Genomic DNA, 20,167 nt, shown 5'->3' on the forward strand with positions numbered 1-20,167 from the left:
AGTAACAGTGGATACATGTATTTCTTTCTGGCAGTCACAGTGGATACATGTATTTCTTTCTGGCAGTAACAGTGGATACATGTATTTCTTTCTGGCAGTAACAGTGGATACATGTATTTCTTTCTGGCAGTAACAGTGGATACATGTATCCGAAATTATGTCCGTAAAACCAAGGCCAACTCCCAAGATTCCCATAAAACTTGACAGGAATACATTCAACATTCAAGTATAAAAAGTATTCTGGTCTGGTGAACAAAACCTTATAACTAGAAATTCTCAGTAGACCAGATTTTGTATATTTCCATGCTCTGTCTATGATTGTGTGTAATCACCGCTAGTAACCCTTCTGCATTGTTTAATACTTTTTGTAATGGAAGTACATTCATGAATCAGGGATCAAAATTTTACTAATTACCCCCCCCTCTCCCCCCTCCCTCTCTCCCCCTCCCTCTCTCCCCCTCCCTCTCTCCCCTCCCCTCCCTCTCTCCCCTCCCCTCTCCCTCCCTCCCTCCCTCCCTCTCTCTCTCTCTCTCTCTCTCTCTCTCTCTCTCTCTCTCTCTCTCTCTCTCTCTCTCTCTCTCTCTCTCTCTCAGAAACTGTGTAATAAATTGAAAAAAAAAAAAACCCATAAATAAATAAAACAGAACAAATTAAACTCTACCGTAACCACTCAAAAATCCCCAAATACGTAAATACATTGATCAGGGCTAGATCTGGCAGTCGCCAAATTCACCAGTTGCGATTTTTAAAGCAGTTGGCTAATTTTATTGACATTTTTTTAGAAAATAACTGACAATTTCTGCAATTTTTTAAGTTTAATAAACAATTTGGTGAATTGCTTTGTTCACCAAAAGCTAGCCCTGATTGATGTTTGTATGTGTATGCCAAAATAAACTGATGTTTGTAAAATAATCAAAAGCAAATGCAGCACTCATGTTCTAACATTTGTTTGACACCCAAAAGCCGATGCATATTTTTGTACTGGTGTTTTGTTAAACATTCTTTCATTCATTCATGTTAAAGATTTGATAAGCAGCATTTACATTTTGTATTGGTCCTCTCACCATATAACATGTCATTGACTGGTAAAGTGGTAAAAATTTTGATCCCTGATTTTGACATATGTTATATATCTCTAATTATGTGTGTGTTGCATTTACTCCTCTTTATTTCCATTCTTTAGTTCTTTTGTAGATAACTTTCATGGTCAGTTCATATTCACGAGTAATAAATCTGCATATATAGTTCAGATCTGGCTACAGGTTTTCATTTATCTTCATTTGCAGTCAAACCTGTATGGGCGGGCAGGCAGTTGACCGATCACAAGATGTATCAATTTATTAACAGATGGTGCAGGGTGTATACCACCAAATCAAATCCCATAGACGACAATAGTAACGTGTGGCTAGCATATCAATCAACATAAACGCCACAGATATAAATACTATCACCCCTCACCCTTAAAGGGTGTATACCACAAAATCAAATCCCATAGACGACAATAGTAACATATGGCTAAAGCTTGTACCTGCAGTCGACAGGAACACCATCAATATAAATTCTACCACCTCTCACTCTTGAAATACAGTTTTAAAACGTTGGGGCTTAAGCTGCTAATTTCAGAGATAACGGGTTGTGTCTATGTCTACCCTAGTTCCGCTCAAAATTTGAGTACTTTTTTTTTTTGTATAGGTACCTCATACCTATTTGAAGCACAAGGCTACTTGACACAGTGGTACTAGATGAAATAAAATTGCATACATTTTTTGGGCACATGAAACTATTATTATCTTTTTACAACAGACACACTTACATTTATAGCCAACGACAGGACTTGTAGTATTAACTGCTCTATCAAAAGTTAGGTGCACCTCTAACTTTGACCCAGCTGTGTGTTGTTTGGTTTAGTGCTACCTGCTTGTGTTTCGAGTAGTAAACACCACAATGATATTAACTATGGTAATGTGATACACCAAGTAAAGTGTTGTTGGTAAAAACACAATACCTTTTAAAGTAAAACATTGACCTAAATATTGATTGATATGATAAAACACTTTTTAAAAAATCGTGCTTCCTTCATGCAGCCTCTCACAATTTCATTACTTCTTCTAGTGGTATATGAGCATGTTAAAATATATATTGGACTTCTTTTTTTTAGAAAAAAAAAAAAAAAAATTGTAGTAAATTATAAGGTCTTCTCTCAACTAAAATGGTATATCAGGTTAGTACCATACACCTAAACGCTGCCCCCCAAAAATCCACAATAGCAAAACAAACACACACACACACACACACACACACACACACACACACACACACACACACACAGACACAGACAGACACAGACACAGACACACACACACACAGACACACACACACATAGACACACAGACACACACACACAGACACACACACACACACACACATAGACACACACACACACATACAGACACACACACACATACAGACACACACACACACATACAGACACACACACAGACACACACAGACACACACACACACATACACAGACACACACACACACACACATACACAGACACACACACATACACAGACAGACACACACACACACACACACACACACACACAGACACACACACCAAAACTAATATCACTTATTTATAAGGACACATTAAGACCATCGGTCGGTCTAGACATCTTGCCCATGTTGATGATGACGATGCTTTCTTCTGTATGACGTCGTTTATTGTGGGATTGTGCGTTTCGATGATCAATGCAACCTTGAAAAATGGCTCGAAATGCAATTCCAAATTGATCCATATTAATCAAGCACATTTTGTGGCTAGCATAGAAATATTCACATATTCACAAATTCACAGAAAATGGACAATAAAAAAAACCCCGCATACATTATGGTAATGTAGATTAATACATATACTATGTCACTGTAAAATAAAGCCTAGCCTTGTTTGGCATCCCACTTTTCACCAGCGTGCCTTCAGCATATCAGTTCTACCATTTGTACATTCAAGTATTGGCCAGTTTTAACTGCTATACAGGTTTGACTACTTGCATGTGATGCTATATTAATCTTGCTACATCTGTTGCCATCTTAACCTGGATATTAACCTGTCTGTCTGATTGATTTGCTAGCGCGGACTCAGTGTGTGGGGGCTGTAGGAAACCGCCCAAAATCAGGTGATCATTTTCTTTCTTTATTCAATATCCACACAATAATCCTCTTGTCTTTGTTTAATATCCATGTCTTAAATCCTCTTTCTTTATGTAATTTCCAGGCCTTCAGAATTCATGGAAACAATCGTGTCGGTAGCATGTCAGTAATCTGAATAAATGCACGGAACTGAAATTTTGTTTCCGATGATTATTCTATTGAGTATGACTATTCAACAAATATATATATATATATATATATATATACACACATTTTTTATTTTAATTTTTTTAAAAACATTTACCGATGGGTTCCCATGACCGAAATATTGTTTCCCATGAAATTTGAAATCATATGGCCTGATATCCATGTTATCATGTTATTTTAAAAGTAGTTTAGTGACGTCATAGCCTACGATGGTTTTACGATTTTGTAGCGCTAAGATAGCTTTGAAATCACTAGCCTGGTGTATATATTAGCTGCCAGTGCTTTTGAGATATGTCTACATACAGCGAGTGGGTTTCCTCTGATGACTACATGTCAAAATTACCAAATATTAAACATCCAATAGTAGCCAATGGTCAGTTAATCAATGTGCTCTAGTGGTGTCTTTAGACAAAACAAACTTTAAACATTAACATACAACAAAATAACCATTTCAGTCATGTTTATTTTCTGTAAAAGTCGCATTTTAAAAAATTGCTCAAAATTACTGTCAGTGTGCAGAAAATTCATGGGTTATAAATGTTTTAGTTTGAGCCCAGTTACACGGTCCTCTTAAAAGCAATACGGGCAGGACGTAGCCCAGTGGTAAAGCACTCACCTGGTGCATGGTCGGTCTGGGATCGATCCCCGTCAGTGGGCCCATTGAGCTATTTCTCGTTCCAGGGACAGGACGTAGCCCAGTGGTAAAGCACTCATCTGGTGCATGGTCGGTCTGGGATCGATCCCCGTCGGTGGGCCCATTGAGCTATTTCTCGTTCCAGGGACAGGACGTAGCCCAGTGGTAAAGCACTCATCTGGTGCATGGTCGGTCTGGGATCAATTCCCGTCGGTGGGCCCATTGGGCTATTTATCGTTCCAGGGGCGGGATGTAGCCCAGTGGTAAAGTGTTCACCTGATGCGCGGTCGGTCTGGGATCGATCCCCGTCGGTGGGCCCATTGGGCTATTTCTCGTTCCAGGGGCGGGATGTAGCCCAGTGGTAAAGCGCTCACCTGATGCGCGGTCGGTCTGGGATCGATCCCCGTCGGTGGGCCCATTGGGCTATTTCTCGTTCCAGGGGCGGGATGTAGCCCAGTGGTAAAGCGCTCACCTGATGCGCGGTCGGTCTGGGATCAATTCCCATTGGTGGACCCATTGGGCTATTTCTTGTTCCAGCCAGTGCACCACAACTGGTATATCAAAGGCCGTGGTATGTCCTATCCTGTCTGTGGGATGGTGCATATAAAACGTCCCTTATTATTAATGGAAAAAATGTAACGTGTTTCCTCTCTATGACTGTCAAAATTACCATATGTTTGACATCCAATAGCTGATGATTAATAAATCAATGTGCTCTATTAAACAAAACAAACTTCTTCTTAAAAGCACTATGTGGGATAACTTTTCTTGTTTTAGAAAGCATGACATATGTAAAATTAGCATATGTAAAAAAACTAAACATTTTTTTTTTTTTTTTTTTTTTTTTTCTAACACACAGCCATTTTTTAAAACCATTAACCACACATACTAAATGATACAATTTTAAGTACTGTTTTTTATTTGGTATGTTTTCATACAAGTTGAGTTGGAGATGTTTCAGAAGTGCTCATAAAACCCCCTTAAAGTAATAATTGACATACACCCTCCTGCATCAGTATCCTCCTCTCTCTCTCTCTCTCTCCCCCCCCCCCCCCCTCCCCATCAGTATAACCATTTCTCGAGCGAACCTTGTTGCAGCAAAATTTCTAAAATGCTCACACAAATGGTTGTTTAACCATGTAAAGTGTACATTTGTATTTATTCTTTGATAGAGGTGGGACATAACCCAATGGTAAAGTGCTCCCTTGATGTGCGGTTGGTTTAGAATTGCTCCCTGTCGGTGGGCCCATTGGGCTATTTCTCATTCCAGCCAGTGTACCACGACTGGTATATCAAAGGCCGTGGTATGTGCTATCCTGTCTGTGGGATGGTGCATATAAAAGATCTCTTGCTACTAATGGATAAATGTAGCGGGTTTCTTCTACTATATGTTGGAATTTCGGACTTGTAAATTCGGAAGGAAAAACGCTAACCGAGTGACCATCATCTTCTGAATTTAGAATCAAAATGGCGATGCAATGTTGCTCTGAATTTGTTTTGATGATAAAAGTAAAGACATACAACGTAAATATTCAATTGAAGATCACCGATGGGTGGAAAATAGATCGGAGTCTATTTTGAAGTATTTTTAATACTTTTATCACCATTTAATCAATCTGTTGGGAAAATTATGTAACTTGTAATTCACAGAACATTTTAAATGTCCAAGTTGATAAAATAGCAAAATATTATAATATTTAGTTGGATGTGTAGTGAAATTGTTTTAAAAAGTTTTAATAGGCCTAGTAGTAGTATTTTTTTAAAATCCTTTATTCATTATTATAAGTGAGATACATTGTTGTCGAGGAAACGGCAGCTTCCTGCCTTACAGTTGCATCAAAATTTAACAAAGTTGTACTTACATGTTTATAACTCAGAACAATATCAATTTCCAAGCACACCCAAATACAGCACTGCATAAATTATTAAAAAAATTAATTAATAAAGATGAAATAACAACCCTTCTGTGACAAAAGCCCATTGATTGTTTTTCAAAAAATCATTTCATTTATAAATGTTTATATGTTGTGCCAATATTGTTTTTGTCTTTTCACCATTATAATAACAAGGTGGAACAACTCCTTATGTTTCAAAGGGAGATAACTCTGGGTAATAGATTTTACCATGGTGTTTTTCAGCCACTTCCGGGGCTGTTGATGAAGAGTTTTTTATGAAATCTTTTGAAGATGTGCCCAAGATCCAGGTAACATTCATTATATTCAGTGGGGTGGGACAAAACCCAGTGGTAAATAGCTCGCTTGATGCGTGGTTGGTCTGGGATCGATCCCTGTCAGTGGGCCCATTGGGCTATTTGTTGTTCCAACCAGCCCACCACTACTGGTATATCAAAGGCTGTGGTATGTGCTATCCTGTCTGTGAGATGATGCATATAAAAGATCCCTTGCTATAAATGGAAAAATTTAGCATGTTTCTTGTTTAACCTTTAGACTACTGGATTCATTTTTAACAAAAACCTCGTTGAGTGGGTACAAGTTTATAATTTTTACTCACATATATTCACTTAAATGTTTCATAAATACATGAAATAAAGTTCATATATGAATCGGTAAGTATTATTTTCGTGTCTTTTTTTGTAATTTTTATTATTTTAGATCGGCTAATGGTGATTAAAATTAGGCAAAAAATCAAAAAAGTTGCGTTTACTTACGGGCATTTGTGGCCAGCTGTCCAGTATTTATGTCCATTATTCCCGATAACAGTGGTTTTTTGACCAGAATTTTTTTTAAAACCCGAACTACAATTCATATTGCAATATTTGGTAATTTTCGTTGTTGGTAAAGCGATCAAATTTATTATCAAATTAGCTGTTACAATCAGCTATCGATCCCTGAAAATTACCGCGACGTGCCGCCATTGTTGTCAAGCGAAAATACTTGCCGAAAACCACTTTTTGAACTAAAAATTTCAAGGTATTTTCAATTGAAAAAATCAAAACAAAAACCACCATTTTGAAAAAAATTCTTCTTTCTTTAATTATATTTCCGTTTCCGGTGAGTGTCGTGTGCAAAACGGCAGGAAATATGAATTGGGGAATGCACTGTATACAGTGTACAGTATATCGACTGACGTGACGTCGGGCGAGATATCTCGCCTGCAGTAGTCAGAAGGTTAAGATTACATGTCAAAATTACCAAATGTTTGACATCCAGTAGTCATTGATTGATAAATTAATGTGATCTAGTGGTATCGTTAAACAAAACAAACTTTTTAACAATTGCCCATGCTCCATCAACTTCCATAAGATAAAATTATTTTCAATTGTTATCATTATGAGAAAATTATTTAACGAGGGACATAAATTTGATAATAACTGGTACTATGTTTGTTATTCTATTTATTACCTCAGCAATTTTTTTTAATTTTTTTATGACTACATTTATAAATATAAGTATTTTATTTTTTTGTTTCCATGTAGTTTTCCAGATGGTTTTTTCACAATACCTCAAGATATTGAGCTGAAATTTAGTGTATAGCTTTATCATGGTCTGTTACAGATCGTTTAACTTTTTCAAAGAGTTATGGCCATTGAATGTAAGATATACCAAAATTTGTTGGGCCTGGTAGAGGACATGTATTGTTTTAGCAGTACTCTCAGAATACTTATTAATAAAACATAATTTCTCAGTATGTTTCTGCTTCAGATGGCTAACAAACTCATCTTGAAGTTGGGAGATACGAAAATTTATTGGGTCTGGTAGAGGTCATGTATTGCTTCAGCAGTAATCTAAAGGTCAATTCATACTTTGATTACCAACCTCATGCGAAACGAATTTTAAAATTTTTATTAGATGACACATTGTAAATGAAAAAGAGTTGAACGAGCGTGCACCAAAATTTAATATGAACTGTGTTAAAACCATACTTGAGTTCACTGAAAAATGTGGATTAGGTTCAAGGAGAAGCAGAACTGGGCGAATCAACTACTCGCCAACAAGAGTCGGCGGTGAAGTATGAATCTAGCTTAAGAATGCTTATTATTTATGTTTTGTAGATCTTTTCGGCGAAGGATGTTCTCGACCACCTCAAGAAGATTGAGGCAGTTTTGTCGAATACCAGCAATGACTGGGAGAAGAGAAACGATTCCGTACGTTGTCCACCACTTTATTACCCATATATGGTTACAAATATTTTCGTTCACAGGGCTCGAAGTTAACGACGGCACTGACGGAAATTGCCGTAGGTAGAGAACATCACCAACAGCACTTTTCTGCCATTGGTAAAGCTCATCAACAATAGCAAAATATGTACCTGGTGTACATTATCTGCCAATATTTAACATTTGAAAATATGTCTGCACACAGCAAAATAACCCTTTAATCATGTCACTTTTTAAAAATTGCCATAGGCTAGGCAGACTCAAAATTGCCATTGGTGGGCTGTTTCACCATTGGAATTTTTTTTATAAATTGCCGTGTGAGAGAAATGCTTATGTTCGAGCCCTGCGTGAGTTCAGCTCTGGCGTGTGCTATCCTGTCTGTGGGATGGTGCATAAAAAAGATGCCTTGCTACTAATGGAAAAATGTAGCAGGTTTCCCCTCCTAAGTCTGTATGTAAAAATTACCAAATATTTGACATCCAATAGCCGATGATTAATAAATCAATGTGCTGCAGTGGTGTCGTTAAACAAAACAAACTTCTTCATACCAGTTCAGTGATATAGATTAAAATCAATTATATTTTAAGATTATTTCATTCACTCGGAACATAAACATGATACGAAATGGAAGTTTGAACAATAATCCTATTATTATTCACCTTTCTTCAGTAAATTGTCCCCGCTTTGCTGTCACCGAGACTTGTTTTCAACTAGTCAAGCCTAACATTATCAGTTAAATACTTCTTCTTAGGGTGTTGTACAAACATTCCGTTACATCAAAAAATAGCTATGAAGGGTTCCACTTCAGTTAATAGCACTTTATTCACTTAATATGCAGAATGTAGCCCTGTGTTAAAGTGCCAGCCTGATGTGTGGTCAGTCTAGGATCGATCCCTGTTGGTGGGCCCATTGGGCTATTTCTTGTTCCAGATAGTGTACCACAACTGGTATATCAAAGGACCTGGTATGTGCTGTCCTGTCTGTGGGATGGAGCCTGATGATAATTATGATAATGTAGATTCATCTGACAAAACTTTACCTTCTTTCGCTGATGACAAAGACTGACTGACGTATGGATGTACTATTTGTTTCAGATGATGCTTCACTAACGTATGGGTGTACTATTTGTTTGTTTCAGATGATGACTGACTGATGTATGGATGCACTATTTGTTTGTTTCAGATGATGATTGACCGACGTATGGGTGTACTATTTGTTTGAGATGATGATTGACCGACGTATGGGTGTACTATTTGTTTGAGATGATGATTGACTGACGTATGGATGCACTATTGGTTTGTTTCAGATGATGACTGACTGACGTATGGATGCACTATTTGTTTGTTTCAGATGATGATTGACCGACGTATGGGTGTACTATTTGTTTCAGATGATGATTGACCGATGTATGGGTGTACTATTTGTTTGTTTCAGATGATGATTGACCGACGTACAGGTGTACTATTTGTTTCAGATGATGACTGACTGACGTATGGGTGTACTATTTGTTTCTTTCAGATGATGATTGACCGACGTAAGGGTGTACTATTTGTTTCAGATGATGATTGACCGACGTATGGGTGTACTATTTGTTTGTTTCAGATGATGATTGACTGATGTATGGGTGTACTATTTGTTTGAAATGATGATGGGTGTACTATTTGTTTCAGATGATGACTGACTGACTTATGGGTGTACTATTTGTTTGTTTCAGATGATGATTGACCGACGTAAGGGTGTACTATTTGTTTGTTTCAGATGATTGACTAATGTATGGGTGTACTATTTGTTTGTTTCAGATGATGATTGACCGACATACAGGTGTACTATTTGTTTCAGATGATGACTGACTGACGTATGGGTGTACTATTTGTTTCTTTCAGATGATGATTGACCGACGTAAGGGTGTACTATTTGTTTCAGATGATGATTGACCGACGTATGGGTGTACTATTTGTTTGTTTCAGATGATGATTGACTGATGTATGGGTGTACTATTTGTTTGTTTGAAATGATGATGGGTGTACTATTTGTTTCAGATGATGACTGACTGACTTATGGGTGTACTATTTGTTTGTTTCAGATGATTGACCGACGTAAGGGTGTACTATTTGTTTGTTTCAGATGATTGACTAATGTATGGGTGTACTATTTGTTTCTTTCAGATGATGATTGACCGACGTAAGGGTGTACTATTTGTTTCAGATGATGATTGACCGACGTATGGGTGTACTATTTGTTTGTTTCAGATGATGATTGACCGACGTACAGGTGTACTATTTGTTTCAGATGATGACTGACTGACGTATGGGTGTACTATTTGTTTCTTTCAGATGATGATTGACTGATGTAAGGGTGTACTATTTGTTTGTTTCAGATGATGACTGACCGACGTATGGGTGTACTATTTGTTTCAGATGATGATTGACCGACGTATGGGTGTACTATTTGTTTCAGATGATGATTGACCGATGTATGGGTGTACTATTTGTTTGTTTCAGATGATGATTGACCGACATACAGGTGTACTATTTGTTTCAGATGATGACTGACTGACGTATGGGTGTACTATTTGTTTCTTTCAGATGATGATTGACCGACGTAAGGGTGTACTATTTGTTTCAGATGATGATTGACCGACGTATGGGTGTACTATTTGTTTGTTTCAGATGATGATTGACTGATGTATGGGTGTACTATTTGTTTGTTTGAAATGATGATGGGTGTACTATTTGTTTCAGATGATGACTGACTGACTTATGGGTGTACTATTTGTTTGTTTCAGATGATGATTGACCGACGTAAGGGTGTACTATTTGTTTGTTTCAGATGATTGACTAATGTATGGGTGTACTATTTGTTTGTTTCAGATGATGACTGACTGACGTATGGGTGTACTATTTGTTTCTTTCAGATGATGATTGACCGACGTAAGGGTGTACTATTTGTTTCAGATGATGATTGACCGACGTATGGGTGTACTATTTGTTTGTTTCAGATGATGATTGACCGACGTACAGGTGTACTATTTGTTTCAGATGATGACTGACTGACGTATGGGTGTACTATTTGTTTCTTTCAGATGATGATTGACTGACGTAAGGGTGTACTATTTGTTTGTTTCAGATGATGACTGACCGACGTATGGGTGTACTATTTGTTTCAGATGATGATTGACCGACGTATGGGTGTACTATTTGTTTCAGATGATGATTGACCGACGTATGGGTGTACTATTTGTTTGTTTCAGATGATGACTGACTGATGTATGGGTGTACTATTTGTTTGTTTCAGATGATGATTGACCGACGTAAGGGTGTACTATTTGTTTGTTTCAGATAATGACTGACTGACATATGAGTGTACTATTTGTTTGTTTCAGATGATGATTGACTGATGTTTTTTATGGGTGTACTATTTGTTTCAGATGATGACTGACTGGCGTATGGGTGTACTATTTGTTTGTTTCAGATGATGACTGACTGACGTATGAGTGTACTATTTGTTTCTTTCAGATGATGATTGACTGATGTATGGGTGTACTATTTGTTTCAGATGATGATTGACCGACGTAAGAGTAGTATTTGTTTCAGATGATGACTGACTGATGTATGGGTGTACTATTTGTTTGAGATGATGATTGGCTGATGTATGGGTGTGCTATTTGTTTGTTTCAGATGATGATTGACCGACGTATGGGTGTAGTATTTGTCTCAGATGATGATTGACTGATGTATGGGTGTACTGTTTGTTTCAGATGATGACTGACTGAGGTATGAGTGTACTAATCTACTATTTGTTTGTTTCAGATGATGATTCTTCGAGCCCTCATAGTGAACCGGGCCGCAGATTACGATGAGTTTATTCAGTCGCTGCGCATGCTGGAGAACTGCTTCACAATTGCCATAAAAGATCTTCGCTCACAGGTCGTCAGGGAGGCATGCATCACCATAGCGTAAGTTTCACTCTTTCTTTTACCATCTGGGGGAGGGGGAGAAATCATCATAGCATAAGTCTCACTCATTGTTTTACCACCTGGGGAGGGGGAGGGATCACCATAGCGGAAGTCTCACTCTTTGTTTTACCATCTGGGGGATGGGGAGGGATCACCATAGCGTAAGTCTCACTCTTTGTTTTACCATCTGGGGGAGGGGGAGGGATCACCATAGCGTAAGTCTCACTCTTTGTTTTACCATCTGGGGGAGGGGGAGGGATCACCATAGCGTAAGTCTCACTCTTTGTTTTACCATCTGGGGAGGGGGAGGGATCACCATAGCGTAAGTCTCACTCTTTGTTTTACCATCTGGGGGAGAGGGAGGGATCACCATAGCGTAAGTCTCACTCTTTGTTTTACCATCTGGGGGATGGGGAGGAATCACCATAGCGTAAGTCTCACTCTTTGTTTTACCATCTGGTAGGGGAGGGATCACCATAGCGTAAGTCTCACTCTTTGTTTTACCATCTGGGGGAGGGGGAGGGATCACCATAGCGTAAGTCTCACTCTTTGTTTTACCATCTGGGGGAGGGGGAGGGATCACCATAGCGTAAGTCTCACTCTTTGTTTTACCATCTGGGGGAGGGGGAGGGATCACCATAGCGTAAGTCTCACTCTTTGTTTTACCATCTGGGGGAGGGGGAGGGATCACCATAGCGTAAGTCTCACTCTTTGTTTTACCATCTGGGGGAGGGGGAGGGATCACCATAGCGTAAGTCTCACTCTTTGTTTTACCATCTGGGGGAGAGGGAGGGATCACCATAGCGTAAGTCTCACTCTTTGTTTTACCATCTGGGGGATGGGGAGGGAACACCATAGCGTAAGTCTCACTCTTTGTTTTACCATCTGGTAGGGGAGGGATCACCATAGCGTAAGTCTCACTCTTTGTTTTACCATCTGGGGGATGGGGAGGGATCACCATAGCGTAAGTCTCACTCTTTGTTTTACCATCTGGGGGAGGGGGAGGGATCACCATAGCGTAAGTCTCACTCTTTGTTTTACCAATCTGGGGGAGGGGAGGGATCACCATAGCGTAAGTCTCACTCTTTGTTTTACCATCTGGGGGAGGGGGAGGGATCACCATAGCGTAAGTCTCACTCTTTGTTTTACCATCTGGGGGAGAGGGAGGGATCACCATAGCGTAAGTCTCACTGTTTGTTTTACCATCTGGGGGATGGGGAGGGAACACCATAGCGTAAGTCTCACTCTTTGTTTTACCATCTGGTAGGGGAGGGATCACCATAGCGTAAGTCTCACTCTTTGTTTTACCATCTGGGGGATGGGGAGGGATCACCATAGCGTAAGTCTCACTCTATGTTTTACCATCTGGGGGATGGGGAGGGATCACCATAGCGTAAGTCTCACTCTTTGTTTTACCATCTGGGGGATGGGGAGGGATCACCATAGCGTAAGTCTCACTCTTTGTTTTACCATCTGGGGGATGGGGAGGGATCACCATAGCGTAAGTCTCACTCTTTGTTTTACCATCTGGGAGGGGGAGGGATCACCATAGCGTAAGTCTCACTCTTTGTTTTACCATCTGGGGGAGGGGGAGGGATCACCATAGCGTAAGTCTCACTCTTTGTTTTACCATCTGGGGGAGGGGGAGGGATCACCATAGCGTAAGTCTCACTCTTTGTTTTACCATCTGGGGGAGGGGAGGTATCACCATAGCGTAAGTCTCACTCTTTGTTTTACCATCTGGGGGAGGGGGAGGGATCACCATAGCGTAAGTCTCACTCTTTGTTTTACCATCTGGTAGGGGAGGGATCACCATAGTGTAAGTCTCACTCTATGTTTTACCATCTGGGGGAGGGGGAGGGATCACCATAGCGTAAGTCTCACTCTTTGTTTTACCATCTGGTAGGGGAGGGATCACCATAGCGTAAGTCTCACTCTTTGTTTTACCATCTGGGAGAGGGGGAGGGATCACCATAGCGTAAGTCTCACTCTATGTTTTACCATCTGGGGGAGGGGGAGGGATCACCATAGCGTAAGTCTCACTCTTTGTTTTACCATCTGGTAGGGGAGGGATCACCATAGCGTAAGTCTCACTCTTTGTTTTACCATCTGGGGGAGAGGGAGGGATCACCATAGCGTAAGTCTCACTCTTTGTTTTACCATCTGGGGGAGAGGGGGAGGGATCACCATAGCGTAAGTCTCACTCTTTGTTTTACCATCTGGGGGAGGGGGAGGGATCACCATAGCGTAAGTCTCACTCTTTGTTTTACCATCTGGGGGAGGGGGAGGGATCACCATAGCGTAAGTCTCACTCTTTGTTTTACCATCTGGGGGAGGGGGAGGGATCACCATAGCGTAAGTCTCACTCTTTGTTTTACCATCTGGGAGAGGGGGAGGGATCACCATAGCGTAAGTCTCACTCTTTGTTTTACCATCTGGGGGATGGGGAGGGATCACCATAGCGTAAGTCTCACTCTTTGTTTGTTTTACCATCTGGGGGAGGGGGAGGGATCACCATAGCGTAAGTCTCACTCTTTGTTTTACCACCTGGGGAGGGGGAGGGATCACCATAGCGTAAGTCTCACTCTTTGTTTTACCATCTGGGGGAGGGGGAGGGATCACCATAGCGTAAGTCTCAGTCTTTGTTTTACCATCTGGGGGAGGGGGAGGGATCACCATAGCGTAAGTCTCACTCTTTGTTTTACCATCTGGGAGGGGAGGTATCACCATAGTGTAAGTCTCACTCTTTGTTTTACCATCTGGGGGAGGGGGAGGGATCACCATAGCGTAAGTCTCACTCTTTGTTTTACCATCTGGGGGAGGGGGAGGGATCACCATAGTGTAAGTCTCACTCTTTGTTTTACCATCTGGGGGAGGGGGAGGGATCACCATAGTGTAAGTCTCACTCTTTGTTTTACCATCTGGGGGAGGGGGAGGGATCACCATAGCGTAAGTCTCACTCTTTGTTTTACCATCTGGGGGAGGGGGAGGGATCACCATAGTGTAAGTCTCACTCTATGTTTTACCATCTGGGGGAGGGGGAGGGATCACCATAGCGTAAGTCTCACTCTTTGTTTTACCATCTGGGGGAGGGGGAGGGATCACCATAGCGTAAGTCTCACTCTTTGTTTTACCATCTGGGGGAGGGGGAGGGATCACCATAGCGTAAGTCTCACTCTTTGTTTTACCATCTGGGGGAGGGGGAGGGATCACCATAGCGTAAGTCTCACTCTTTGTTTTACCATCTGGTAGGGGAGGGATCACCATAGCGTAAGTCTCACTCTTTGTTTTACCATCTGGGGGAGGGGGAGGGATCACCATAGCGTAAGTCTCAGTCTTTGTTTTACCATCTGGGGGAGGGGGAGGGATCACCATAGCGTAAGTCTCACTCTTTGTTTTACCATCTGGGGGAGGGGGAGGGATCACCATAGCGTAAGTCTCACTCTTTGTTTTACCATCTGGGGGAGGGGGAGGGATCACCATAGCGTAAGTCTCACTCTTTGTTTTACCATCTGGGGGAGAGGGAGGGATCACCATAGCGTAAGTCTCACTCTTTGTTTTACCATCTGGGGGAGGGGGAGGGATCACCATAGCGTAAGTCTCAGTCTTTGTTTTACCATCTGGGGGAGGGGGAGGGATCACCATAGCGTAAGTCTCACTCTTTGTTTTACCATCTGGGGGAGGGGGAGGGATCACCATAGCGTAAGTCTCACTCTTTGTTTTACCATCTGTGGGAGAGGGAGGGATCACCATAGCGTAAGTCTCACTCTTTGTTTTACCATCTGGGGGAGGGGGAGGGATCACCATAGCGTAAGTCTCACTCTTTGTTTTACCATCTGGGGGAGGGGGAGGGATCACCATAGCGTAAGTCTCACTCTTTGTTTTACCATCTGGTAGGGGAGGGATCACCATAGCGTAAGTCTCACTCTTTGTTTTACCATCTGGTAGGGGAGGGATCACCATAGCGTAAGTCTCACTCTTTGTTTTACCATCTGGGGGATGGGGAGGGATCACCATAGTGTAAGTCTCACTCTTTGTTTTACCATCTGGGGGAGGGGGAGGTATCACCATAGTGTAAGTCTCACTCTTTGTTTTACCATCTGGGGGAGGGGGAGGGATCACCATAGCGTAAGTCTCACTCTTTGTTTTACCATCTGGGGGAGGGGGAGGGATCACCATAGTGTAAGTCTCACTCTATGTTTTACCATCTGGGGGATGGGGAGGGATCACCATAGCGTAAGTCTCACTCTTTGTTTTACCATCTGGGGGAGGGGGAGGGATCACCATATTGTAAGTCTCACTCTTTGTTTTACCATCTGGGGGAGAGGGAGGGATCACCATAGCGTAAGTCTCACTCTTTGTTTTACCATCTGGGGGAGGGGGAGGGATCACCATAGCGTAAGTCTCACTCTTTGTTTTACCATCTGGGGGAGGGGGAGGTATCACCATAGTGTAAGTCTCACTCTTTGTTTTACCATCTGGGGGAGAGGGAGGGATCACCATATTGTAAGTCTCACTCTTTGTTTTACCATCTGGTAGGGGAGGGATCACCATAGCGTAAGTCTCACTCTTTGTTTTACCATCTGGGGGAGAGGGAGGGATCACCATAGCGGAAGTCTCACTCTTTGTTTTACCATCTGGGAGAGAGAGAGGGATCACCATAGCGCAAGTCTCACTCTTTGTTTTACCATCTGGGGGAGGGGGAGGGATCACCATAGCGCAAATCTCACTCTTTGTTTTACCATCTGGGAGAGGGGGAGGGATCACCATAGCATAAGTCTCACTCTTTGTTTTACCATCTGGGAGAGGGGGAGGGATCACCATAGTGCAAATCTCACTCTTTGTTTTACCATCTGGGAGAGGGGGAGGGGTGGGGGTGGGGGGGATCACCATAGCGTAAGACTCACTCTGTGTTTTACCACCTGGGGGTTGGGTAGGATCACTCTGTTTTACTCTGAGCTGTTTCTCATTCTTGGTTTACTTATGTTAATCTTAAGACGCTTATTCCATCATGTTACAGATGAGCAGAAATCAACTCAAGGGAAGTAACTCTGAGAGCTGTACATTTAATTGTGATAAAAGGCTCAACCAACTATTGAACAACCTTAGACAATATAATGTTAGGGGCTAAGAGATGTGAAATACTTGAGATCAAAGAAGTTGGTTTCTTTTGTCTTACTCTGTACGAATAAAGATACAAACTTAGCTCGTGCCCCTCTACAGCCAGGGTCAGTCTACTACCCTGTCTCTGGGATGGTGCATATAAAAGATCCCTTGCTGCTAATCTAAAAGAGTAGCCAATGAAGGGGCGACAGCGGGTTTCCTCCCTCAATATCTGTGTGGTCGTTAACCATATGTGTGACACAATATAACCGTGAATAAAATGTGTTGAGTGTGTCGTTAAATAAAACATTTCTTTCTGTTTGTTGTTTCAGGTATCTAGCCAAGGAGCTGACGACCCGATCTGAACATCTCGTCGAGGTCCTCTTACAGCCGCTGATAAACCTAATACCCAACAGTGCTAAGATTATGTCCACCTCCGGAATAGTCTGCATACGCTTCATTATCCAGGTAACTCGTTTTATCATCCAGGTAACTGTTTATCATCCAGGTGACTCTTTTTATCATCCAGGTAACTCGTTTTATCATTCAGGTAACTCGTTTTATCAACCAGGTAACTCATTTTATCATCCAGGTGACTCTTTTTATCATCCAGGTAACTTGTTTTATCATTCAGGTAACTTGTTTTATCATCCAGGTGACTTATTTTATTATCCAGATAACTTGTAGGTATCGTGGTATGTCTGTATTAAGCTGCTACTCAAAGTAACAAATTGGGGAATGGTGGCGTGGCAACTTGGGTTTTTCCTATCTTATCAAAGGTATTGTGGTATGTGATGTCCTGTCTGTATTAAGCTGCTATACAAAGTAACGTCTCAGGGAATGGTGGTATAGTGTTTTTACAGGTGGAATCTAGCTAAGTCAGTAAATTGGTGTGAAGATGGTATATATTATTATACATTAATGTATTGTTCTATAGGCTGGCGGACTAGTAGAAATTCTTATGGGCTAGTAAATTCGACTTAATTCTGGTCTGTATGGCTAATGAAATATTTTTCATTTATTCACTGCTGCTAGAAATATAGATTATATTTGTTTCTTTTCTTTTTACATTCCAGTTTATACATTCCCCAAGACTAATTCCTGTCATTGCAAATAATACATCAACAAAGTCTAACGTCTTACGAAGGTAAGTCAGTTGTTTCACTGTCCTTTAAGGAAGATTTTATTTTTGTGTGTGTATCTAATTAAGGGGCGAAAAGTATCCAAGTGGTGTAAAGCACTCGCTTGATGCACGGTCGGTTTAGGATCGATACTAGTCGCTGGGCCCATTCGGTTATTTCTTGTTCCAGCCAGTGCACCACGACTGGTATATCAAACGCATTGGTGTGTGCTATCATGTCTGTCGGATGGTGCATATAAAAGATCCCTTGCTACTAATGGGGAAAATGTAGCAGATTTCCTCAAATTATGTGTCTCTATTACCAAATGTTTGACATCCAATAGCCGATGATTAATAAATCAGTGTGCTCTAGTGGTGTCGTTAAAGAAAACCAACTTTACCTTTGTGTGTTTCAGGTATGCGTTTGAGTACCTGAATCAGCTTCTCCAGTCATGGCCGAAGCACAGTCTGGAGCGACACATAGCCTTGATTCAGGAGTGTATCCGGCGGGGCATCAGTGACGCAGACCTCGAGGCCAGAGTCTTCGCCAGAAAGTGAGTCAGACTCTGTGTCTCTCTCTCTCTCTCTCTCTCTCTCTGTGTCTCTGTCTCTGTCTCTCTCTCTCTCTCTCTCTGTCTCTGTCTCTGTCTCTGTCTCTCTCTCTCTCTCTCTCTCTGTCTCTGTCTCTCTCTCTCTCTCTGTGTCTCTGTCTCTGTCTCTCTCTCTCTGTCTCTCTCTCTCTCTCTCTCTCTCTGTCTCTGTCTCTGTCTCTCTCTGTCTGTCTCTGTCTCTGTCTCTCTCTCTCTCTCTCTCTCTCTCTCTCTCTGTGTGTCTCTCTCTCTCTCGCTCTCTCGCTCTCTCTCTCTCTCTCTCTCTCGCTCTCTCGCTCTCTCTCTCTCTCTCTCTCTCTCCCTCCCTCCAAAATCAATCCCTCCCTCCCTCCGCTCTCGCTCTCGCTCTCTTTCTGTTATAATGCGATAAGGCAAAATTGTAATGTTAATTGATTGATATTGTATGTTTCAGAGCATTTTGGGGGTTTTCCCATCACTTCAAGGACCAGGCTGATTCGTTGCTGAACAATCTGGACTCTGCTAAGCAGAAGATGCTACAAGGGGAGCTAAGCACTTCGTCAAGCAATAACTCTCTGAACAGTGACAGCAGCCTGAAAATGGCCCGGCCTAAAGTCCGTTCTCGCAGTCAGGACAGAGCCCAGGAAACCAGCACCTTCAGGTGAGATATTCGCTATTTCTAGATGAGCTTTAGGTTAGACTAGCTCCACATTGGCTGTTTCTAGTCGGGCTTTAGGTGAGACTAGCTCCACATTGGCCGTTTCTAGTCGGGCTTTAGGTGAGACTAGCTCCACATTGGCCGTTTCTAATCGGGCTTTAGGTGAGACTAGCTCCACATTGGCCGTTTCTAGTCGGGCTTTAGGTGAGACTAGCTCCACATTGACCGTTTCTAGTCAGACTTTAGGTGAGACTAGCTCCACATTGACCGTTTCTAGTCAGACTTTAGGTGAGACTAGCTCCACATTGACCGTTTCTAGTCAGACTTTAGGTGAGACTAGCTCCACATTTGCTGTTTCTAGACGGGCTTTAGGTGACATTATTATTTAATGAAAGCTGAATAGTTTTAAAGGATATATTTGCCGAAAATATTTGATGTTGTAAACTTTTAAGAAGATGACGAATGGGATTAATCGTTGTCGAATGGAAGAGGAAATAAAAATTGTTAAAGCATCAGTTTTTACAAAAATATTTTAAAATATTAATTAAATTCTTTGTAAATTTTTCTTTGGATAATTAGACTTGCTAAGATGTCCCCTAAAATATTACAGGCATCAAGAGAGGGTTACGTTTTTTGTTTGGTTACAATTT

At 41.3% G+C, this 20,167-nt stretch overlaps 1 protein-coding gene across 9 annotated transcripts in view; it reads left to right on the forward strand.

The window, feature by feature from the left end:
• Nucleotides 1–20,167, forward strand: part of LOC121385568 (CLIP-associating protein 1-like) — a 222,876-nt gene that overhangs the window by 122,534 nt on the left and 80,175 nt on the right. For 8 of the 9 annotated variants that reach the window (XM_041516292.1, XM_041516291.1, XM_041516296.1 and 5 more), the window contains 8 exons: nucleotides 3,136–3,180; nucleotides 6,134–6,198; nucleotides 8,008–8,100; nucleotides 11,922–12,067; nucleotides 17,503–17,638; nucleotides 18,247–18,317; nucleotides 18,707–18,844; nucleotides 19,314–19,520. In XM_041516292.1, coding sequence (XP_041372226.1) covers nucleotides 3,136–3,180; nucleotides 6,134–6,198; nucleotides 8,008–8,100; nucleotides 11,922–12,067; nucleotides 17,503–17,638; nucleotides 18,247–18,317; nucleotides 18,707–18,844; nucleotides 19,314–19,520 — 901 coding nt within the window. The remainder of the gene's footprint in view (nucleotides 1–3,135; nucleotides 3,181–6,133; nucleotides 6,199–8,007; nucleotides 8,101–11,921; nucleotides 12,068–17,502; nucleotides 17,639–18,246; nucleotides 18,318–18,706; nucleotides 18,845–19,313; nucleotides 19,521–20,167) is intronic. The other variant, XM_041516297.1, reaches the window with a different exon arrangement.

This window comes from Gigantopelta aegis, chromosome 11 (genome assembly GCF_016097555.1).
Source record: "Gigantopelta aegis isolate Gae_Host chromosome 11, Gae_host_genome, whole genome shotgun sequence".
In the NCBI taxonomy this organism is placed as follows: Eukaryota; Metazoa; Mollusca; class Gastropoda; order Neomphalida; family Peltospiridae; genus Gigantopelta; species Gigantopelta aegis.